Raw genomic sequence first — 24,880 nt, 5'->3', positions numbered from 1 at the left:
GAGTCAAGTTCAACTTCTGTGATTCAGCAGTTCTCTGGATATTTACCTGACGCAGTGTGGATCCTGTAAAGCTCCACTGCACATTACAGATTATTTTGTATTTATATCTATCCATCCATTTTCTATACCCCGACTATCCCTTTCGGGGCTGGAGCCTATCCCAGCTGTCAACGGGCGAGAGGTGGGGTACATGGTCGCAAACCGACTGCAGGCAACATACAAGACAAACAACCATTCACACTCACACTCACACCTAAGGACAATTTTAAGTCACCAATTAACCTAATGAGCATGTTTTTGGTCTGTGGGAGGAAGCCGGAGTGCCCGGAGAGAACCCACGCATGCACGGGAAGAACATAATAATAGTGATGATCATCATCATCATCATAATTCTTTAATCAAATTTAACAAAATTAAAAAGTTTGGTCACTATAATCATTCCCAGGTTCACACTGGCTGCACCGATTTCAGTATTCAACAAGCAAAAACTTTCAATTTGAATTTGTTTTATTGACATGACTTGTTATGATATTTGTGATGGTGGCTAATAGAAAAAGAAAAAAGACATGTTTATATGAGAAAAGAATTTATACTGTATGTATTTAAATTATTTGCTATTAGTCTGTATTTACATTTTACATTGTAATATGAGCTGTTTAAAAATGTCATCTCAATGGTTTAATACTTTGGACACATAATGAGGGAATATATCTGTGTTTAAGTTTCCTGATTACATTATATGTTCCTCTGTTGGTCCCATGATTCAGTGACCTCCTCTTAACTCCAGTTCATGGTTGCTCGCTCTGTATTTAGTCCAGATTTTGCTTCCCTGCAGATGTTTTTATTTTAAGATCCTCTGTCAGTTGAATTTCTCTGTTAAGGGGTCAGTAGCTGCTCATTTTACTGTGTGATTTGTTTTCTTCCCTTCACTGCGCACAATACTGTTCTTTTATGTATTTTTTAAACACGCACTTTGACTGGTTGTACTGGTCAGCTGATGCTTTTATTACACATAATTACCTCATAATTATCTGTATATCGAGTGGTGAAATGTAACTGTAAGTACAGTTACCCAAGTGCCGTGCTTGGGGAAAAAGGTATTTGTTCTTTACTGTGTAAAGAGTGAATAAATTTATTTCAGAAGGAAATATAAGTACAGCTGAAATGATCAGTCAATTAATGAATAAGTTGTTTGACAGAAAATGTATGCTTTTCCGTTTCATTATTTTAAGATTTGTAATTTATCTTTTTTAGAATTTTGAGGTTTGGACAAAAAAAACATTGTATTTCACCTTGGGCTCTGGGTATTTAGTATCTCATTTTTTCCAGAGTTTTAACAATCACCAAATAATGAGCAGATTAATTAATAAAATATAATAATAATAATAATAATAATAATAATAATAATAATAATAATAATAATAATAATAATAATAATAATATAAAACAAACATTAATCACAGTGCTATGTACAATAGTTAAAACGTAGTGCTACCTCAACCAGCCACAATAGTAAAATTCTGTTTTATGTGAGTGCATTAACAATAACAATCTCATCTGTAAGTTTTACTTTGAATACAAGTACATTTTCCTGATCATACTTTTACTTTCAACATTTCAAATACAGGACTTTTACATGTAAGACAGTATTTTTACAGTGTGTCATTAGTATTTTTACTGGAGTGAAGGACATTCCTCCCTGTATGTATGTGACACTCACTGATCACATGGCACCCTCTTCTGGTAAAGAGCAGGCCATCCTCCACCCTCTCACACAGCAGCTGGACAAAATGTGATTCAAGGTCATGCCAGTTCGTGCTGCATTCCTTTAAAAAAAAAAAAAAAAAGATTTTCAGCACAATGCATTAAGCTCCCCTTTAATTGCCCTTGTTCCATTCTATTACATGTTAATGCGTCTCCTAAGTGTGAGCCTGACATCTCAATGTAATGGGTCAATGCCCATGACAAAATGTTTTAACCTTGCTCTAATCAGGTGTCACATTCACAGCAATAACCAGGAAGGTGAGTTTTTGGAGAGCTGATGGGTGGACTGCTGAGTGGCTCCAGAGGAGGTGTAGTGCCTCACTCAGGAGCAGGTCGAAAGTATGCTTCATTCTCATCACGCAGGTTTTCAGATATGGGTAATGGATTGGAGCCGCACAAGCCTTCTTTTGCAACTCCCTGAAGATTTTTAGGCAAGTCAGCATTGCCCAAAATAACTGTGGAGTCTGTGACACGCTTGTTCTAAATTGCCTTCAGAGAAACTAGTCAGATATATTTTAATTAAAGGGGGCATATGGTGGTTAAACGACAACTTAAGTGGCTAAAATGTTTGATCCTCCAGCAAGACAGGCAAAATGTCGTTAAATATGTTGAGGATGTCTGCACAGTGGTGAGCAGTTTGCAATGGTGTACTTAAGAGTCTGGTAATCTTCTTAGTGTCAGTAAGTACCCAGCTAGAAATCAGCCACTGTCCAGATTGTCTCTTCCTGCCCCAGATAAACGACTCAGACAACAACAAAGCGAGCCTCGAGGAAATATGTGGCATGGTTGCTTCCCTGGCATGAAATATGCACCTCCCCTCCTTCGGAAACTGCGTTGACAGAGCCGTGGAAGAGGTTTTGGTGGGTCTCCTCAACTTGAAGATGTTTGGCAGTGGCACCAAGAAGTGGTTTGTGAAGAAACAGAAGAGGCAGCAGCAGAGGTCTGGCAGGAGGCCATGTACCAGGAAGAGGAAGAGATGGGCAGCTAAGATCCTCAAACAGCACCGGCAAAAGATCCTGAGTGAGCTGGATATCAACACTGTGCTTCCTTACATGGTGTATGAGAAGGTTTTCTCACTGGGGGAGTACAAGGAAATACTGGGACAGGAGTCCAGCAAGAGGCGGACAGAGATATTCTTGGACCATCTGTCCTCGAAGGGGCCTGCTGCATTCTGCTCATTCTGCTGTGTTTTGGAGGAAGTGTGTCCCCACCTGCTAACCTCCTTTCTGTTGGATGTAGAAGGTACAGCCATTCATTTGCCACTAATTACTTTAATGACAAACACAAAAAAAACAAAGGTCACAGAGGACTGTGTGTCCCTGTTCTCTGTAGAAACACATTCCAGCGTGCATTCACAGAACAGAGGAAAGCTCATCCATCTGTAGCTGCTTTCCACTTATTGGTTCAGCACGTTCACTCGTGTTGCGTTTAATTTTCTGCGAGGAATTGAAAAGCAAAAAAGACAATATAAAGGGAAGAAAAATACTTTGCAGTAAGCCAGCGCCACACACTAAGAGCCAGCAAAAATAGCCTCTTAAATCTGGATGGCTGAGGGGATTACTGAGCCGCCAGCGTTCCTAACTAGCCTCTGACAACATATGGCCTGAACGCGGCTGCAGTCTGCGGGGCCTTGTCTGAGCTGTGATTCCAAATCAATATGCTTTACTACATTTACATAAAACTGAGTACTCTCAAGAAAAGACTAACATTTACAGCTCAGGGGTGTCTTTTATCTGTGGCTAATATCCCACAATTAAGAGCTTGTGAATCCTCCTGATTGTTCGTTCAGAGGAGGAGACGTGTACATTGCTGTAAAAAGTGGCTAATATATGAATCTGTTCCTACAGATGGTGCCCCGGGACAGGGCAGGAAAGGGGGGCCACCTGTCCCCCCAAACAGTCCGGGAGAGCCACCTCTGTGCTCCCCTCCCATGTACACCGACCCTGTGTTTGACTCCAGGTGAGAGCCACTTTACATATACTGATATCGTGTAAAAGCACATCTACAGTGCTTTTTAACAAATGCAGATGATCCCCTGCACGCCATGAGGGGTCATTGAATAGCTTCAAGAGTATAATGTGAATGATATGAGCCCACTTGACACCTGCAGGAGATTTTGGCCTGATGTACAGTATGGTTTAATCGATTTATGTTTAATTTGCATGGCTAATGCGTGCAAACTGGGGTCGGTGACAGTGTAGCTCATTTGTGCTCTGCTGCTTCATGACGACTTGCATGGCTGCACGTCCTGAATGGTGGATGTTGTTGTTGTGTCATCGCGCCGATGTTTTACTGCTTCCTGTTGCTCTGCATGGTTTCAGCACTGCCTATGTGCTGACTTTTATTGCTTTTGTCATCATACTGATGTCCTATAATTGTATTTCTTTATCTTTATCTTTTTACTGAGGGACTGCAGTTGAAAATTAGCTGGCTGGCTAACTGGCCCATTTACAGAAATGTGGATTGATGATAGACAGCGCTTTCATCTAAACACCACAAGAGCGAACATGTTTTGGAAGAAAGGATCCAGAAACTGACACCTTACTTTTCACACCCATCCTTAATTTGAGTGCTTTGGCAGTGGTGATCATACACAAGTGCAGGCCATTGCAGCAATACATGCATGTCTTAAAACAGTGATACTTAACTATATATATAAATGAAATGACAAAAAAACAGGAGCATAAAGTGACATCTGCAGTGCTATTCTTTAGCAGATGACAGTCTGGTACAGTGCTGCAGAGTCCTGCAACGCAGCTTTTGTCAATGTGTGTCAGGTCCTGTGAATGCTTCATGACAGAGTGATGGTGTTTTCTAGGAGCGTGTGGACCCCCTCTTGGCCCAGCTAACACACACAGCGAAAAGTTGACAGGGTGTATACATGTTTGTGTGTGTGTGAGAGAGAGGGAGAGACATAGTGGAGTGGGTGGATGTGATGCCTGAAGTGACGGGACAGACAAGCTGAGATGCTCCCTAGACCGTTAAGAAGGCCTCTTTAATATATGACAGCTAAGTCAGCATGGAGACAGCTATCCCAGTGGTCTGGTCCTGGGCACTGACACACACGCACATAAACACACACACACACAGACAGGCTGACAGAAACACACCAACACATACAACTCAGCAGCACACGCACATCAGAATGGTCACAGAGCTCCCACAGAAGATGCAGTGTACGACCACGGCAATGTAAGTCCTCTTGAAATGTCCTTTTAGAGTTAGATACTTGAGCACAGCTGCATATGTCTCTCACGTCACTCACATCGGACATTAGGAAAGTCAAAACCTCTGGAGGTTGTTGTGTTTTTTGATGTATCTGTTAATACAGGCTGATTCAGAGACAGTGAGCGAATCAAGTGTTGGGCAATGCTGTGTATCTCGATAAAAGCGGCATAATCTTTTGTTTATTCACTCTTAGGAGAAGTAGGACAGAAACGGCCTCAAGTCATGGATGCTTGGCTTCAGAATTTGTGTGCCAGCATGTGTCCCTGTGTGACAGAGTGAAGCGTGTCTGCAGCCGTGCTCGTTATAAATATGGAAACAACCTGAGAGCACCTTCCTTGTGGTGAACTGTATTTCCGCACAAAGTCGTGCGTGGGGGGTCTTTTCTTCACCCCTCTGATCTGCACACTTTCTCTGATCCACAGCAGAAGAGCGGATTGATTGTCAGCCGTGTGGGTTCAAAGAGACACTGTGGTTATTAGTTTAGCTTTTTGTGTCCGCCTCTGGTCAGTATCCTGCTGACTGAAAGTGAACATGCAGCATTTAATCATATCTCTGGGCTTCTGTCTCAAAGGGCACAAAGGACCCATGTATCACTTTAAGAGCAGCCTGGAACCTGGTGTGAAGCTGACTCAATCCAGTTTAAGGGTCCTTGACTGCCATATTGTTTTCATGGGGCTGTTGGAAGTTTTTGAACCAGCATATAAAACCTCTAGAGCTGCCATCTCAGCCTGAGGTCAAGTGCTGATTTAAGTGCATTAAAAGCAGAAATATTGATTAAATAAATGGCTTTTTTTTCCCTGAAACTGCAGGACTTTCTCCTCCAGACGATGTGTGTGTGATTCACCTGCATGTGTTTGGTTCTGTGGCCTCGCATGTATGTGTGAGGTTGAACAGCGATGATGTAAGTCACCATGCCTTCATCCATAAGTGGAGAAAATGAGATGCTGGCAGGTTGAGAGGGAGGTGGAGGAGGAGGAGGAGAGATTAGCTGGAGCTGTGAGGTTATGCTTCTCTGTGCTGATGACTCACCTCACAGCACATAGAGAGAAAGCACTGCGACAGCACTGAGGTGTGACTGTGTGTGTGTGTGAGCGTGTGTGTGTGTGTGTGAGCGTGTGTGTGTGTGTGTGTGTGTGTGTGTGTGTGTGTGTGTGTGTGTGTGTGTGTGTGTGTGTGTGTGTGTGTTTCATTACTCTAGTTCTTCTTGGTGCAGTGTATTCATGTGGAGAGGACTTTCTCTGTGAACTTCTCCTCTTTGTTTGGTGCAAAAGTAATAAATCATGGTGTTACAGCGGTAGTGGTTCTTAGGGCTTTCGTCCAGGTTTGTCTCCTGTGGGAGCAGCCTCTGAGTCCTACAAACCAGCTTTGATTTTGCTGTACAGAATAAAGTGGACAAGAGAGTCTAAGGACACAAGAAAGAAGGGCAGCCCCATCTGTCCTATTTACTTGCTGGGGGCGGGGGGAGTACTTTAGTGTGTTATTAGTGCACACGTGTGGCCGTGCGTCGCTGTGTGAGCGTGCTTGTGTGAGTGTGCGCCGTACAATAAAAGATGTCAGCAGTGGGTTCTCATGTGAGAAGGGTAATGATGGGGCAGGCCGCTCTGAGGCATCACTGTGGAGATGCAGAGGAGGGGGTTGCCAATGTGAAATCAAAGTGCTGCAGTGGAGTGTGCATGGGTGTGCAGTGGGCTTCAGACTGCAGCACAACCACTGACCCACTGCTGTCTCAATGCTTCCCCACTGACACACTACTACTGGTTCCCATGCACGCTTCCTGTGTGTGTGTGTGTGAGTGTGTGCGTGTGTGTGCGTGTGTGTGTGTGTGTGTGTGTAAGAGAGAGAGAGAGAGAGAGAGAGAGAGAGATAGAGAGAGAGAGGGGAGGCTTGGTTTGTGTGTGTATGTGTGTCCATCCATCCACTAATGACCGCTGTGTCTTACATGCCTGATAATGATGATCCGTATTGTCTGATTAATCAGATCCTGAGTTATCTGAATGGCGTTGTAGTCAATAGGAGGTGACAGAGTGCACTGCTGGTAGGTTTGTTGGAGGGCAGCTCTGCTCCGATGACTCCATTAGTGGTGTATTAGTTGAGTGTTGACTGGATTCAAGAGGCTACTAACTGGAAGCAGCAACGTCACTGACAGCGTAGACTCAGGGCAGACCTCCTCTGAATGGGAAAACTGAATCATCCAACACAGTGAGGTTCCACCATGCTGCCTAAACTGGTGTCTGCTAGTGCCATCTATTTGTTGGTACACACAATTTAGAACAAATGCTTTCAAAATAAATCAGTTTTCCTGGGCTCCAAATCTGACATTGATTTGATTTGATTTGATTTGAATTTTGAATTGTAGCTGTTGTTATTACCTCTTTCTGTGAGGACGAAAGTCGGGATTTTAAAAACACTGTAGGTTTTCAGATCTTACACATTGAGTTAGTTGTTTAATTGTATTCTCTGCTAGCTATAAACGCTATTTTTTAAAATAACATTGTATCAAATGGGAACACTGGTAGTGATGAACCAACAGAGAGTTTTTACCTGCACCTGCAGCTCCCCTCGACTCTACACAGCTTTATGCTGAGTTTTATCTCATTGTTTAGCTGGCCGTCTCACAACTGTTGTGGTTCACTCTCACTGCTCTCATAACATTGTTGTTTGTCCAAGCAGGTAGATGTTTTCAGTGAAAATGCTCTAAAAACCTACTTGACACTACCAAACCACAGACAGACACAGTAAGTGACTGGCTGGTGAACATTGTGGAGCAAATAGTAGCTAAAGAGATGATGTGTCCTTCAGGAGAAGGTAGAACCCAAAAACAGAGCTAAAGACAGTGAATATTGGACCTACATTCACCAGAAAAATTACGTTTTTCCTTCCGTTTATCAGGGAATTATGGATCTGTAAAATAAAGCATTACAATTTCACAAAATAAATTTCTTGTGTAACATTTAATCATTTATTCAGTTTTCTGTTTTGGCCCAAAAGTAATCAAATTGAAATGTTCTGAATTAAAAATACTGGAATCAACCTAAAAATAATGCAAATTCTGTATGCTTTAACTGTTGTATGTGAAGTATGTTAACCCTCCATGTCCTCAATGGCAGAGAGGGCGCTGCTTACTACATGACATTATATGATTTGTGCTGATATTCACCTTCTGCTTCAGAGACCTGTGTAAAATCCACGCTTGTGTCAAGTGTATTAAAGTGTAGAATTATTGCTTATTTCAAAATGAATTACGCATTTTTATTTCAGTGCACAGATGAGGTTAGAAGCCTTCTTAGCAGCAGGTACTGCATAGAAGGATTTTTGAACATATGAGCAGTAGATGAATTTAGGTCCATTTAATGCCCTGAAGGATTTTCTGCTTCCAGTCACCCAGAAGTAACTGGCAACCACAAAAAGAGCTGTTTTAAATTTCTGAAAAGGCCTGATGTGCTCTCATTGTGGATCATATTAGGCTCTGTTGTAAATGTTGTTAGTCATAAAATATCTAAAGCTTTATAAAATCAGATGTTCATTTAAAAACGGATGTTTATCCTTGATTTAACTCTTGCCAGCTAATATATTAAAATGTTTCATTTTACATAACCACCATGGTGCATTTAAACACACTCCCTACACTTACCAAAGAGAGGTTTACACTGTCAGTACTGTAGGTTAGCATAATGCACATCGTGTGGAGGATACTTTCATCTACAGAGCATGACAGTGTCATCACGGGTGCGTACATTTTTAGCAACATCAGCCACTGAGGGATTTGCTCCCCTGACGCTGGCTGTGTCAGTGCCATGCTCTGTCTGTTTAGCTGTTTGGTGGAAATCTTCTGTAGGATACACCAGTTCCTAAAGTTCATTTCCAGGGTGTGTTTCAGTCTGATTTTTAATGATTATCAAACCAGCTAATCACATAATGCTAACAACAGCTATTTCCTCCATGTAGCATTGCCCATGGCAGATAAATATAAACTCCTCAGTTTCCATTTATTTGTCCCTCTCGGACCTCTTGTGCTGCACCGGCTTTCTTTAAGTCTGTCTGGCTGAGTGAGATTGAGAAGTGCACTTCTTCACTCAGGTGAGAAGGCTGCTCTCTCCTCTAAGACTTCAAAGTCTAGACTAATCGACTTACTCTGAAGCTTAAAACGGCACCAGTGTGTCAGTCTATTGACTGAAAAACAACCCACGAAAGCCTCTGTTTGCTGCTAATGATAGGCGGCGTGGGCACAGTTCACTGAGACAGAGCTGCTGCGTGCTGCACCTCTTTGAATAAAGTATAAAATCACCGTAGAACATATTTTCTGTGTCAAACTCCGAATATGTCATTTAAACTTAGTATTTATAGACTGAAGTAATAAACGCTGCCTAATGATGACTGATAGACAGAAAATGTTTTAATAACTGCCTCAAGATAAACTCCTGTCTGATATATGTGCAACACCAACCCTAAGACTTCACAAGCAACTCTTAATTTCTATTTTAGGCCAACAAAATCAACCCTCTCTCGACATATCCCAAGCTGTCCTAGAGGACAAAATGAGGAAAAAAACCCTGAAACTTGCAGTTTCCTGTTGTGAAAATACACAACCATGATTCCAAAAAGGCTGAGATGACGTGTGACACATTAGTAAAACAGAATGTGATCATTTGCTAAACCTTTTAAAAATACACTTAATTGAAAACAGTTCAAAATTTGAATGTTTCTCCTCATCAACTTCATTGATTGCTTTTTGTAAATATCTGCTTATTCTGAATCTGATGCAGCAACATGTTTCAAACAAGTTGGGACAGGAGCAGCTACAGACTCCACGCCCCCAAAACACCTGTTTGGAACATTCCACAGGTAAACAGGTTGATTGGTAACAGGTGACAGTATCATGATTGGGTATGAAAGGTGCATCCTGGAAAGGCTCAGTCATTCACAAGCGAGGATGGAGAGAGGTTCACCACTTTGTGATCACATGATTGTATAAAGGATGTTACTACATGAGCTCATGAACTTTCATAAAGCAGTTGTCAGTAAACACAGCTCCTTTGCAAATAATAGCATTCTCTTTTACACGGCTTGTCACCTGCAACAAATCTATATGTAACAATAAGATAAGATTTTATTGATCCCACAATGAGATCTAGTTTACTCAAAATGCACCAGAGGTTTCCAAGATGTTGCAAATATTTGGATTTTTCAACAAGCTGCCTTTCTGTTTGGAGCTCTAGTTCAATACCACAGCCAAAGACATACATAGGTGAAGTAAATTAGCAATTGAAAACTGGCTGCAGGTGTGATGGTGAGTGCTGGAGACTGCCTGTGTGAATGTGTTAGGTGCAGAGTGTGCCTCTTGTTGCTGAAAGATGGTCCCTGACTACTATCCGTAGTCTGCTCCACGACTTCACTATGCTTGACATTTAAGTTTAATTATCCCAACTTTGTTTTGACACCATATGCTATTTTTTATAGCACATAAAGAAAAGAAGGTTCCCTGATCTGTGAGTGTACTCTGACTACTTTGATTTGTATCAGCAACACATACAGTCACATGAGCAGTAGAAATCCATGTTAGGTTTTCCTGCTCATTTACAAGAGAGTCAGACTTTAAAGGTTAGGATTAATCACAAAGGATTATAATAATAACCTCCATTAGCTGCTACATACTCTCACCTTCAATTCACATTGTTCTGGGGATGACAGAGTAGAGAGGCTCTACAAGGCATGAGCCTGAAGGTCCATTACTGAGATTGGGATAAAAAAAAAAAAAAATCTTAGCACAATGGTCACTTCCTGATGAAGACCATGAGATGCAACTGAAAGTAAATCAAGCTTTCTTTCAGCTGTCATGAGCAGATGGTGTTTACTGCAAAGACACTTAAAATATCTTGGTCTAATATGGGTTTTCTCCATTTGCTGATGAAAGACACAAGATGTGGCTGAAAGCTCCTAAAATTGTGCTGTGTTTAACTACATACAAGTTTCTTTTTCACAACAGACATTTTGACTTGTCATAGCAGGAGAAACAAACATCACTAATGACATTAATGCAGACGTAGGGCACCAGGGACAAAAAAGGGCGTTGAGGCGACTGTGGATCATTTGGTTGCAAATCATAGTAGATAACAACCAATGCCCCATTTGGGCAACACTACATCCCAAGAGAAAGATGGGCATGTTAAAATGTCTTTTGACATTCATGATGTCGAGCGAGTCAGTGGCCAATAGGAGCACAGAGAAGAAGAATGCCTAGAGCTGGGTGGGACTGTGAAACAGAGGAAGGTCCAAGCAGCAAACATGGGCTGAAAAATTAAGCCAACATGGAAGTACCAAAAACTGCATTTCTTCAAAAAGGCCACTTGAGGCTAGCTCCAAAAGTGAGTCGATCCCCATAGACCCCCATATTAGAAAGCTCAACTTCACAGTGGAAATAAAAGTGTTTACAGCCTGGTACAATAAAGCAGTTTTTGTCTCTGTTGCTAATTTCCCCATCCATGACAGCTGTGCAGGGGGTGAATCTTTACATAACTCATTCATTTAGATTACATTAAGGCTTAAAGTTATGCATTATTATGTGCATGGCTGCTTTAAGTGACAGCTCGCTGCTAGGTTTCAGCAACCAGGTTTCATTCAGCCTCAGCTCCACCCACGCTCCACCTCTTTGCCCAGTTTTGGATTAGCCAGGGGTTTGACGGTGTCACTGAGGTTCAGGATGGCTCTTCAGAAACCTACAGGGTGAAATCACAGAGACTACGTTCATTTTGCATAAGGTCTATGGGAAGATCATACCTATGTTTTTTATGAACACAAGCCAGTCAGCATCATATAAACTGCTGTGGACGCCATTGTTTGTTTATATTCTTGTTGCTGGAAGTCTGTCTCTAGCACCTCCTTCTTGATGACATCACCGGCTTGTCTCTCAGCCAAGTCATGGCAAGAATATATGACTCTATAATCACCTAATCTGACACAGCGACTGCCTTAACAGACAAAAATATTGTGTCATCAGAACTTATAAACATTATAATGTCTCTGCTTCATTCAAGTAACCTAGAAAGTCATGATGCTAGGTAGGTTCCCATCCACCCTTTTTTATGGGCTTTTTTAATTTGCAATTGAAAAACCTGAGTAGAAATACCAATAAATAAATAACTTGAAATATGGCATAATACATTTTAACACTGGACTGAGGTGAAAAAGTTGGTTTGTTGATAAAAGCAAAATCCATCAATGTTCAATTAAAACAGGCTTAACGTAAATAAACATGAAACATAAAACCTCCACTGAAGAGGCAAGAAAAGGACAGTAAACTCTTTCACCCACAGATAATTACCATTAATCCATCATGTTTTTCTGCATCGTCTTCTTTCATATGAGGTTTGACTGACGCTCTCCTTTTATTCTCAATGTGACAGGTGACAAATTAGGCACATTAGACACACACAGGTGCAACAAAATATGTGACATTAACACAAGACGTATCAAACAGATGATCTCATTCGAATATGATGTAAGTTTTCTGTTGTTTTGGGGAGTATTGTGCATGTATGAAAGTTGTGTACATTCATGTAATAAGCCTCACTGTGAACGCAGGAATGTACAGGCTTGTTCGAGGAGGACTCCCAATAATTTGGATTTTCTTTTGCCAATTTTCTGGAGATTTGGTCAAAATTTGGGGTACAGAGGTGATGCAGATTACAGCTGCATGGAATTTGACCATCATTCATTTTATTACTGACACCTGTGCTTTTCCTCCTGTGGCATGTCAAAATGGCATTTGTAGAGAAGGAAGTGCACATCAGAGTGCAGATTTGTAGATACGCCCCTGCAGGTCAGCACTGCCTCCAGGAAGTACACTCCACCTTCTCAATAAGCATCCGTTAACAAGCAATTAAAGACAAACTGTAGACTTCCTAAACAGATGCTACAACTGAGCTCCTCCATCGGTCCCTTGCCTCCCTCTCTCCTCCTCCTCCTCGCCCTCTCTCCTCTCCCTCCTCCCCTCCCTCGCAGTCGCTCCCCTCTGACTACACTGTACACACACTCTCTCCCCTACCTCACACACACGGACGCCTGGACGCTGCAGTGTTTTTTAGGAGAGTGTTTCCAGCCCCGGATAGGAGGGAGGAGGCAGGAGGAAGGAAGGAGATATGTCCCAAACCTGACCGTTTTGACAAATTAAAAAAAGAGAGACAGAGATCGAATGGATCGGCGATCCGCTTGCGAGCGCTAAAACACGGTCAGAGTGTCATTGCAGACATGGGTCGCAGCGGTACGGCACCTTTCGCTCAGCTCCTTGGGGAGTGTTTTCACTGTCAGTCCTTCAGCGCTGGAAATGGCGTTGTGATGCTGAGCGTGGAAGACGCAGCGGAGGCGGATGCCAGGGAATAAAGAAATATATGATCACCTGTGCTTTTCTTTGGGTTGGATTTTTAGTAGCGGTGGACAGTACCATGGTGAATTACCAGAAATACATTACTGTAATGCAGCTGGCTCTGGGGGTGACCGCCTCCAACAAAGAACATTGTCTTCCGCCCAGGAAGCGTATGTGGTGAGTATATGAATCTTGGTGCGGATGGTGATGATGATGATGATGATGATGATGATGATGCAAGTTGAGATTAAAAAAAAAAAAAAAAAGGAGGAAAAAAAAAGAAAAGGGGGGGGGGGGGGGGTTCGGGGGCTGCGATGAGCCGAGCTGTCGCCTCCCTCATCTCGTCAAATGATGAGCGGGTCACGGAGCCACGGTGCGCCCGCTCACTCTCCAAAATGACATAATATTCCTCTCGGCCACTGCAGCCTGTCTGCACCATGTTGCAATCATCACAAACCCACTGTGGTCGATACACAGTAGGTACGGCAACAACTCCGCATGCTGGGAGTTTGTGTGCGTGCGTGCGTGCGTGCCTGTGTGCGTGCGCGCGAGGTCCAGTGGCTGGAGCCATGTCCTTCCTCGCCATCAGTTTGTAAAGTTGAATGCGTAGGGATGATGTCATAGCCTCATCATTGTCTCTTTGACTCCAACTTCATGTGCTTTAATACTACACGGCCTCCGCTGCACTGCTGTTGCTCTGGAAATGTCATCATCATGCCAACCATGTGGTTAACCATCACCCTTCCTCCACAAAACCCCCTCTGCTGTCCCCACTGCTGTGTTTGTTACTAATGAATAAAATGCAAAGCATGAAACATGGTCCTCTCCTGTTTTTATTTCCTGTGCTGCAGCCAGGCCTCTGTGCACCTCTCACTGCCATTGTCTATTAAACATTTCCTGCCCATACTCTGCTCTCAGCATGTGTTTGTGTCTGGTCTGTCCTCCTCTTCAGTGTCCTCATTCCTCTGTGTGCCTGTATGCTACAGTACATATCGCAGTGACCACATCTCAGTCTCATTCTCCTCATGTGGCCGTGTTCATTTGTTTACTTTAAGACAGCCCTCCTTTCATTCCTCTTCATCGCTGTGAGCAGATTGCTGCCGAGGCTGCAACGTGTGTGACATAGTATCCCTAATTACAGCCGGATTACCATCTTGTTTGAAAGCAAAGACGGTTAATTAGGAGTCAATAGGCTCAATGGCACTCTGATAGGAAGTGTCTCACGCAAACTGAAAATGTATCGCATGGTGTGGATCATTTATTCACATAATGCAGTTACACTGGCTGGGCTCCAGTGTGCGAGAGGCTTAACTATTATCATCAGCTCTTTACAGCCAACCGAAACCATTTCCTAAACCATTGTGTGTGACTGAAGAGAGGACAGAACACTGATGCTGGAAATCTGAGTGTCATACTGTCTTGACAAAGATTAGGATCATGAAAGGAGATTTATGGACATTCACAAAGCCACAAGCTGCATTTTCTAATTACCTTCAAGTTGACATGCAAATAGTATGTGTAAAACAGGATGTTTTTACTGTCACAGTCCTTAATGCAGTGTAATAAGGTGTTCTCAGTGCATCTTTATTCAAACATTTACAAGAACACAACCACCATCTCTTGTCAGACAAGTGACTGTAACCTCAGCCGGGGTCAGACCTTATCACATGCAGCGTTCTTAGCTGTAGTCATATTCCTTAGTCATCCTCTTGTTAGCCTAATTGCCCCCCAGGAGAAGATAAGAGATTTCACCGAGACAAACAGCTGCTTTCATGTTTCTCCTGTTATTGTTGTTTTGATACTCACATCTCCATATTTAAGCACATTTTAGGGGGAGCTAAAGTTAGGAAATGCTGACGATTCCTGATTGCTATTTTTGTCTAAACTTTTTATGCTTGTGTGTCATTTAAAGGACCATGCCTGGGATTTAAATTTTTTGCAGGGCTTGTTCTTTCCATTACAGCTAGCCATTCTGCACATCAAGTTGTTGCCGTTTGGATATTTCAGTGTATCTTTTCTACCTTTCAAGCAGGCATTGTTTCCTAATAATTCCCACAGTGTAACTGCACTTGAGATTTGCATTAGTTGTGTAATTTATCGCACTGAGTATCATGTCTGCATTTAAAGTCGCATTATTTTGAGGCAATGCAGCGGAGATTTTTCAAAATAATCTGCATTTAAAGTTCATTACCACTGAACAATAATTAATTGTTCTTTGACAATAAAATGTTGCGGCCTTTGATAGATTATCTGCATTAGCGAATTTTAAAGGTTTGCTAATTGGTATTCATGCTAATTCACTAAATCACTAACCTGGTAATATCATATACTGTAATGCTTGGGCTGCTCTCATGCTATCTGTGTATTTATATTTTACAGAAGAGCGATGGATAGTACTTTTTGCCATCACAGGACTTTTACATGTTGTCTGTAATGTTTGTACAGGGAGTGGGGAAAGGGACCCTCAGACTGGAATATGGTCAGAACGTCAAACAAACAAACAAACAAACAAACAAACAAACAAACAAACAAACAAAAAACACCATTGGATTTCTTTGAATGCTTTTAAATCTATTTTCAAACAACTGAAGACAGAACGGTCGGGGTGTGTGCGCTTTTTGGATGGCTTATATGTGATGTATTGTAATATTATCTGCTTTTTGTTTTGTGTCTGTTTCCAGTCACTTGCTTTATTTTGTGCCGCTGTCTGTCTTATCCAGGGCACCCTTGAAAAAGAGATTCTTAGTCCCAATGGGACCTATCCTGGTTAAATAAAGATTAAAGTAAAAAAAAAGAATGAATGAAAGCAAAAATTGACAGGTGGAAAGGTGGGGAAATACCTTTGATTTGCAGAATGCGTAGCTGTACATCATGCAGGCTATTTGAAACTTGTCACCAGTAAAGTACATTGGGGGACTTGCAAAAACACTGGTATGGTCCTTTGAGTGTAATAATTAGTGCATCCCTTCTATAAACGTTGGCAGAACAGGAAAAGCTCTGAATACTTTGGCTTAAGAACTAACTGAACATTGTCACCCTCATCTTCACTTTTGTTTTTAACATAATCAGTAAAGGTAATAGTAGTAGTAAAAGCTATAGTTGTAGTATCAAGTAGTAGTGATAGTAGTGACAGTAACAGTAGTACTATCAAGGTGTGGTATACCATTTACAGACTGTGTGCATTTGAGTTCTTCCACCTCTTTCTCATCTTATTCGACTGTTTATTGTACAAGAAAATGTGACAAAACACACATTTTTGTTTTGTAAGTCACTTTAGATGAAAGCGTCTGCCTAATGCATGCGCTGCAGAGGGATTGCTTTATTGCAGCGTCCTCATTTGATAGGCTTGAATCCACCCGACTGAAATGCAGCGTAGTGTCAAAGAAATAGCCTAACTCTGTCACCGACGCAGGTGAGTTTCAGGTCAAGTACAGCAGGACGTTTTGACACCTCATGAATCATAAACACAACAAAGCACAAAAAAAGATTTTTATAATGATGAATGTGTGGAGTAGCTGTAAGCCGTTACACTGTTCTTCATTGTTATGAGAAAAAATGTCCCTCAGTGTCTCTCTGCAAGGATTTTGGAGAAACACGCTCTGTCGGTTTAACCTTTTCCCTTTTTGATAACTTGATTAAAGTGACCTTTTGGATCAATACTGGTCTGCATTCATCAGCACCGTGTGTCTATATTCAGAAATTAAAAGAAAGTCTCCAGATGCAAACCACTGGAGCTGAAATTGTTATCTGAAAATTAATATATGGCCAACTGATTAATCTTCAAGTAGAAATGTCAAAGAATGACCTTATTTTGTTTTCGATATCATTCTACATTAAGTTTAATTTGGTGAAACTGAATTCTGGTAGAGATTACCATGTCTCAAAATATTTAAGATCCTGGAACAAACATTGAATTAAAACATCAATAGATTATCTGAAGAAAAAGAATAGAATTAGTAACCTCCATAAATAAAAGGATTATGGTGTATTTGTTGCCTCGATATGCTCCTCGTTTAGGGTTTGGAAAGGCACAATATGTGTGTATTTACAGATCATACATCATCTCTGAAAGACAAACACCAGAAAACGCTTCATTGCGCTTGAATACAGAACATAAATATACTGTTTTTAAGGCTGCTCTTTGCATAATTGCGGCATTAATTCTGTACTGTTTCTGGTCAAATGGTCAAAGCTGCTTCCTGTTCTGCTGATCTCTCAGCGTGTGACGGTGAGATTACACACTGCTCTGCCTGAACATTTAACACCATCCACTGAGCAGAGACTGCCTGTGCCATGTGCATCGCATTCTCCCAAAATTAGAGGAAGCCCAGCTCCGCTTGCCTTTGATAAAGACTGTATAGCAGCAGCAGCAGCTCTCTAAATTAGGATTAGTCTTTGCAAACAGATGTTCCTTTTGCCTGCAGTCTTAAAAACCCTTTACCCCCCACACACAGCCAAAGATTAGCATTAACCTGGTTTAATGAACTTTACACTCTGTTGCAGGCCTGCAGGGATAATACAACAAGTCTATTGTTTATGTAATGTTTCCCCTTATTTTTAACCTGCAATTTTTCTCCAAATAGTAAAACAAAAGCTGGCAGATAGCGTGGTTGCAGTGCAGAGATAACTCATTTAGGCTCAGACAGATGTTGAATTAGATGGTGTGTCTTTTACAGTGTGTGTCTGTACATGTTTTATTGTGTCTGTGTGTACCAGACACTGGTCAGGACTATTCTCCTTGTTAAATGTTGTATTAGCAGTGGCCAAGACGGGAGGAATGGAGCGTAACATTGCCTATTGACCTGCTGATAAAGCAGTAAGCCGTTATTGCCTGAACTAATCGTACCTGATGGCTCCTCCAGGCAGGCTGGGAGAGACGGAGCAGAGGAACGGCATAAAGTCCTGCAACTGATTAATGTGTTTGTGTGTGTGTGTATCCCATCCTTTCTTTGGAACTGCATCAAGCATCTGTTTGACCTTAGCTTATCTGTGAACTATGCATTATCAAAGTAGGTCATCAAAGGGTCTTTGTATTGATCCTTTTCCATTTTCTTTTGAAGTAGACTTTTCTTTGTTCACAGAGACTGCAAAAGGTCCAAGACTCCAATGCAGTCACTCTATCAGGTTCAACCAGACACTCATTGTATTGTGAACTTGCCACATGTGACCTGTGCTCTAAAACAAAACAACAAATAACAGCAAATAATTGAGGGTTCTACTTCTACTCATCGCTGATGATCATGTATCTTATATTTTATATTTTCATGCATGTGGCAGTCTTTACACTGCTGTCTGAAATCAACAGAGATGACAATAAAAACAAAAATCATACAAACTAATCAAGTCATATAGAAGTGTTTGTATTTTATGTTTTGTTCTCTGTTTCATGATTGTCCCTTAAAGGAACATTTTGGAAAATGCTCTCATTTGCTTTCTTGCCTCATAACTGTCAATTAAATAAAAACAGGGGGAACAGCGAGCCTGGCTCCAGCCACAGGTAACAAAGTCCGCTTACCTGCACGCCTAAATTTCACCAATTAACACATTACATCTTTGTTTAATCCATACAGAAACCGAAGTGTAAAACTGACAAGTTGTGGTTTTACAGGGTCTTACAGCTGGAAATATTTCTTGGCCAGGAGCAGCAACAGCAGTGATGACAAGAGACTCGAAAGTCACTGCACCAGGCCAAGAAATAGGCCTAATCGCATCTATCTATTTGTACCTTTCACGTCTGTACGCTAAATATGCTGTCTCCTTGCCAAAGCTTGATATTTAGCATACAGACATGTACACAGTATCCATCTACTCATCTAACTTTTAGCAAGAAAGCTAATTTCCCAAAACGTCAAAGTGTTTGTTTGAAATTATGTCCTATTTCATGAGCTTGTGTCATAAAAAGTACATAGGTAAAAGGTCTTTTGACTTCTCAACTTTGGCAATAGTTGCCAAAGTTGAGAAGTCATACGGCAAATACCGTTCATCCTTTTGTCGTTTAAAATGTACCTATAACCCTGATAAAGCGAAAAGACGACATTAACATTCAGGCTCACAGTTTTATGCGTTCTCTCAAACCTCAAGTGAAACACATTATACCTGCATATTTGATGGAGAGGAATTCATCACACGGGCGATGTAAAATCATTCACTGCACGTTATATCTGAGTCGGCACAGTTGCTGGCACTATGTTACATTCTGCCTTTGTGGCCTGAAGTGTTTTGGCTGAAATCCATTTCAGAATCAACATCCAAGAAATGAGCTTCTGAATGCGCAGGACTGCACCGGGCCTGTGCTACAGTCCAGGCAGCTTTTCTCATTAGTCATGTTTGCTGTATTGTTTATGAGAACAATCCGAGGTCGCTTGTAATTGACTGCACGTAATGCTGCATGCTTTTACCTTGCATTTCCAGCCAACAAGCACCTTACACCGCTTCAGGCTACTATTGAATTAATGCAGGGAGAAAGTGGGAGGTGATGTTCTCTTACCTCCCATCTTTGTCCATTCCTTTCTGTCATAATTTCCCTCGCTGAGTCTCCAAACCTCCGGAGCTCCTCTGGGCCTGCTGCTGAGCACGCTAATGGATATCTACTGTCCCTGAGCTGCACTGTGTAGACAGGATTTTGCCTCATTGAATATTGTGTTAGGTAAATCCTCATTAAGAGTGACTGTCCTCCATGACACTGAGAGAAAGGACTGGAGAGAGGAGAGGTAGGCTGTGACCAATTTGAGCTACACTGTGCAGTATGAGCACTGTGCAGTTATGGGAAGCAGCTTTTTCTGCACTAAATCAGGCAACAAGAATGAGGGCGACAGCAAAATTCTGTAGCATTGACAGTCTGCAAAATGTCAGAAAATTGTGAAGTGTCACAATTCCCTGAAGCCAAACATGTCATCCTCATATTGCTTTTTTGTCCGGCCAACAGTCCAAAACCCAAATATTATATATATAAAATATAAATCTAAATTAATTTTCTGTCTGTTTCCTGTAAATGATTTGTCAGTTTTTTTAGCTTTACTAGCCAGACATGCAGTAGATATAATGGCACCACCTTCTAGCAGGGCACCCTTAATGAAAAGGTGTACAAGTTGTAACTAATAGCTTTTTTTAAAGTTTAATTTATTAATGCTTTGTACATCAGTTAGAAGCCATTAAATGAGAACAACCTTTGGGTTGCTAGCTGGTGTTTCTCCTCCTCCAGCAGGACACTTATTTGTCTCTTTAAATAGCTCAGCTGATCAATGACTTAGCTTCTGGAAAAACATGCAAATATATGAACCAAAATTAGCTTATTAACAACTTAATTGCATTTAGAACTTTAAGCTTTAGGCATTAGAAAGTCAGAAGTTCATAAGCATTTATTGAAAGACCAATCAACACCTACAACATCCCAAAAATAGTTCTTCTGACAAACATTGATAATTAGTTTATTAACCATTAAGAAAAACTGTTAGTTACAACCAAGAAACTTTATAAAGGGTGCCTTATTAGAAAGTGGTACCAAAATAATATATACGCTCAATGTGGCTGGTTTTAGCCCCTCTGTAGATGCATCGATAAAGTAAATTCTCATTTCAGTTCAGCTTTATTCATCCCTGCGGGGATAATTAATTTTGTGGCAAACACACTATATTACACAGCAATTAAGCCACGATCATGGGAACCACAAAGGAAATGAGAGGCGGAGGACTTTAATGTGGACAGCAGGGTTCCAGCAGCGCTGCTTAAGTATGTCATTTGTGAAGGGTAAAACATTTCCTGAGAGTGTTGGTGATAGGTCGGCCAAGTGTGCCTCCTCCCCACATCTCACCATGACCCAGCTACAGTTTGGCTGGTGTGGCCCACAGAGCTGCACAGGCCCTCCATGTTTGAGGCTGCAGTGCTTCCTGAGCTCGAACCAGCTCCCCTGCAGGGCTGCTGTGACATTAAATCCAATTATAGATTTCTTTAAATGCCATTTTATCCAGCGGGGGACTGTGGCCTTTTGAAAAGCAAGAAACGTGACCGCTGCGTTCTTCCTCCTCTTCTTCAGCCTTGCCTGTGGCACTTTGTCCTACTGTGATACAACAATGCTGGATGTGTACTTACTTGACCTGATGCAGTGCTGTTTTTCTCTGTCCTCCTCCTCCTCCTCCTCCTGCCCCCCTCCCGTACTGACCCCAGGATACACCCCAGCCCGACCGCTGGCTCCATCACAGCAGCCTCCTCAGTGAGCACCATTCAGGGCAAACCATCACTCCGCCGCATCAAGGGCCGCATTCACAGGAGCAAGAGTCTGGACAGCATTGATCTCCTTGACTCCAATGTAAGTAAACTGATTCAAAGGCACACACAGTGTATTAATAAGTTGATTAGTCACCTAATCACCAAGGCCAAAGTGCTGACAGGTTGGAGTCTTGCAGGAATGCTGCAATAAATAGTCCTTTTTTAACTGTATTTGATTAGTGTGACTAAAATTAAACCACAGACATTATATTATTTACATGTCTAGAAATTCACCAAACCATACACCAAGTCTAACACCAAAAAAGTTGCACAATGCAAGTTAGAAATAGAGATAAGCAACACGCAAGATATAGAATCTTTGCAGACCACTTAAAGAAGAGATGCAACATATGCAGGATTGGCACCAGGAGTCATTACACAAAAGTGATTTGCTGCTTACATACAGATGATGTGTGGTGTCTTATCTCATAAATCATGGTCTCTCGTAAATTGCAGATAATTTTGCGGGCCCTACACGCCTTTTACATTCCCATGCATGAGATGCAAGTATGGAGTTTGCTTTGTTTACTGACGTGTCAAAATGAAGGGGACAGGAAAATAACGCTGCACACTGCAGCTCTCATGTGGCAAATGAAGGATTAATCTTCACGTTGTTTTTGAAGCTGTGCCGAAACCGTTTGTTGCATCACACTCCAAAAATGTGAGCTTGGAATCTGCACTGCTGGTTGTTCCTGTGTCATGTTAATATTTTCCCTTAATTAAAGGAATTGCTTGACATTTTGGGGCATACGCTTGTCACTCTCATGTCTGTCCACCAAGTAAGAAGCTACAGCCAGCAGATGGTTGGTCTAGCTTAGTAAAAAGACTGGAAACAGCTAACCTGACTGACCTAATCAGTGTAACAGTGGCATGCTGTGGTTCTATGGGAGTTTAAACTTTGTTTTTTCTACAGATCAAACAAATGAGATCTAATGGTTTAACACAGACACAAGAGTGATATTGATCTGCTCACAAGATGTACAAAAACAGTAACAAAGTGAAAAAGTGTATTTCCAAAAATGTAAAACCATTCCTTTGTGACACAAATGTGTTTTAACTCAGAAAGGAAATCCTGAATGAATTTCACTGCAATCAGGTTGCAATTTAATTTCCTTTAAATTTGACTACTCAGCCATTTATAATCTCTTCCTAAATTAGAAAAGGTGAAGCGTTTTGCATTCATCAGCCACCATGAATAACTACTCCCATTTTCACACTTGATCTGTCAAATGTATTAAATCAGACCTGTTTCAGATTCATTCAGAGTCTCTCTAAGATGCAATTTTAGCATCAAGGTTACTATTTTATTCATAGACACATACACACTTACGCATCTTTCATCCACATTCACATTCAGACAACAGGTGTCTCAATCCTTCAGTGCCTTAAAATGTTCCCAAATGCTCAAGGTGAAACTCTCCCTTGTATTCACAGTCACACTAAATTATGATGAAATATCCTTTGCTGAATGTTTTTAGATACAAAGGGCTTATTAATGCTGAGAGCAGTGTTTTAAATTCAGAGCTCTGATGTGCATAAATCAAAGCGCACACAGCTGTAATACACACATGGACTTTGTTGTTTCCAGACGGAGCAGTAGACTGCTGGAGGGCTCAGCCTCAGGGGAATTATATCGTGTTGACAACTCCGCTGTGACCTGTCGGTGAATTCACTCCATTATAGGATACCACAAATTAATTATTGATACAAGTATTGGTCAGCAATTGCGTAACACACACATGCTTTTGAGAACATTAGAGTTAAGAATGTCTCTGAGATACATGCATTACCTTTATTAACTCCTGCCTAAGTCAGTCAGCTGTGTGTCACAGACACCGAGCTTTAAGACGATCTCTGATCTCTAATCAGCAGATTAATTAATGAGACTTTACAGACATGCTAACATGCTGACAATGACAATGCTAACATGCTGATGTCAAGCAACTGTAACATATAAGATGCTGAGCATGCCTGTTAGCATGCTTATATTAGCTACTCAGCACCAAACACAAAGTGCAGCTGAGGCTGATGGGAGTGTCATTAGTTTTGCAGGTGTTTGGTGATGAAGCAAAGTATTTTCACACACATTTTTTACTTGATGATGAAAATTGAATGACCTATGTTATCACAGTTCATCCTGAATGTCTGAACATGGTCCCATTCAATAGACTTCAAGACATTCTACTTAAAAACATTTATGTCAGCCTCATGGTGGTACCAGAGGAAAAATCAGAGAATCAAGGGATCCTCTGGACACTGTGGACTTCTGATTTTTTTGTGCCAGTCCAGTCAGTAGTTATTTAGTTATTTCACAAGATAAGTGAAATCTCGGTCCTCCTGGTGGAAGAAAAGAGAGGGGGGTCACCAAAGTGACTACTGCAGGATTCATCCTCTGGAGATCATTCAGCCTGCACAAATTTGCAGACTGAAGAAACATTTCTTTTCACTAAAAATGTTGAAAATGTTACACACTGCGCAGAGAATTAAGCAACACTTGGTAGTCATTGTCTCAGTCAAAAAATGAATTGTCATGATTGAGTGAACAAAAGACCTACATTTCAAAAGTAATTACAAAATCGCTGTTGAGTCCCCGACTAGTAAACCTGACAGTGAAATGCTGGAGGTGGATGCTTTTAGGCTGCGATCGACAGATTAGCGGTGGCCTTGATTTTGAGCCATGCACGGCAATCATAAGCCGTCATCTGAATGGAAAACAGCAGTGTAGTGTCCCTGTACAGTATTCTCATATCCTCTCCTGCTCTGTAAGTCATAGAGAGTGACTTACCACATCGCTGTCATTTGTCTTTACGGCCTGCCACTCAGAGGACGCTTCAAACAGCTCAAGAGGCCACTATCTCACCAGAGACTGAGAGCTCAGCGAAGGGCTCCTGGCCTTTCCATGGTATATTTCTTTTGTACAGGCTGTGTGTGCACTAGAGGAAAACTTGCTGACTTTGCCCAAACTCAAATGCAGCTGATGGAAGTAACGGTCCGCCTTACAGTGAGTGATGAGACTGCAGGATGCTGAGCTGAGGAGCCGTTTCCATTGCATCCTACAAAATGTCACAACAGACACAACACTGCCTCTGAGCCGCTGGATCATCTGCAGGCGCTTTCTAACAAAAATATCTCACCTGATTGGCTCTTTCAACAGAATACTGAAGTATTAATCAACTGAGGGTATGAATTTAGGTCCATAACTATCATTGCCCATCAGCACAGAGCTAAATAATCAATAGTAGTTAAGACTTTGTTTATATCGAT

The 24,880-nt window shown here is 41.5% G+C and overlaps 1 protein-coding gene across 10 annotated transcripts in view; it reads left to right on the top strand.

Annotated features, from left to right (window-relative positions):
* The first annotated feature begins 2,493 nt into the window (after nucleotides 1-2,493).
* tjp1b (tight junction protein 1b) overlaps nucleotides 2,494-24,880 on the top strand; it is a 61,269-nt gene continuing 38,882 nt past the window's right edge. For 5 of the 10 annotated variants that reach the window (XM_070971350.1, XM_070971347.1, XM_070971351.1 and 2 more), the window contains exons 1-3: nucleotides 2,494-3,006; nucleotides 3,612-3,723; nucleotides 21,515-21,656. In XM_070971350.1, coding sequence (XP_070827451.1) covers nucleotides 2,571-3,006; nucleotides 3,612-3,723; nucleotides 21,515-21,656 — 690 coding nt within the window. In that variant the 5' untranslated portion in view covers nucleotides 2,494-2,570. Of the gene's footprint in view, nucleotides 3,007-3,611; nucleotides 3,724-13,017; nucleotides 13,529-18,818; nucleotides 18,849-21,514; nucleotides 21,657-24,880 lie in introns of those variants that run through there. The other 5 variants (XM_070971361.1, XM_070971355.1, XM_070971354.1 and 2 more) reach the window with 2 other exon arrangements.

The sequence above is a fragment of the Chaetodon trifascialis genome, chromosome 10, assembly GCF_039877785.1.
Source record: "Chaetodon trifascialis isolate fChaTrf1 chromosome 10, fChaTrf1.hap1, whole genome shotgun sequence".
Lineage (NCBI taxonomy): Eukaryota > Metazoa > Chordata > Actinopteri > Chaetodontiformes > Chaetodontidae > Chaetodon > Chaetodon trifascialis.
The sequence above is the reverse complement of the archived record's forward strand: the minus strand, read 5'-3'. Positions and strand labels throughout refer to the sequence as shown.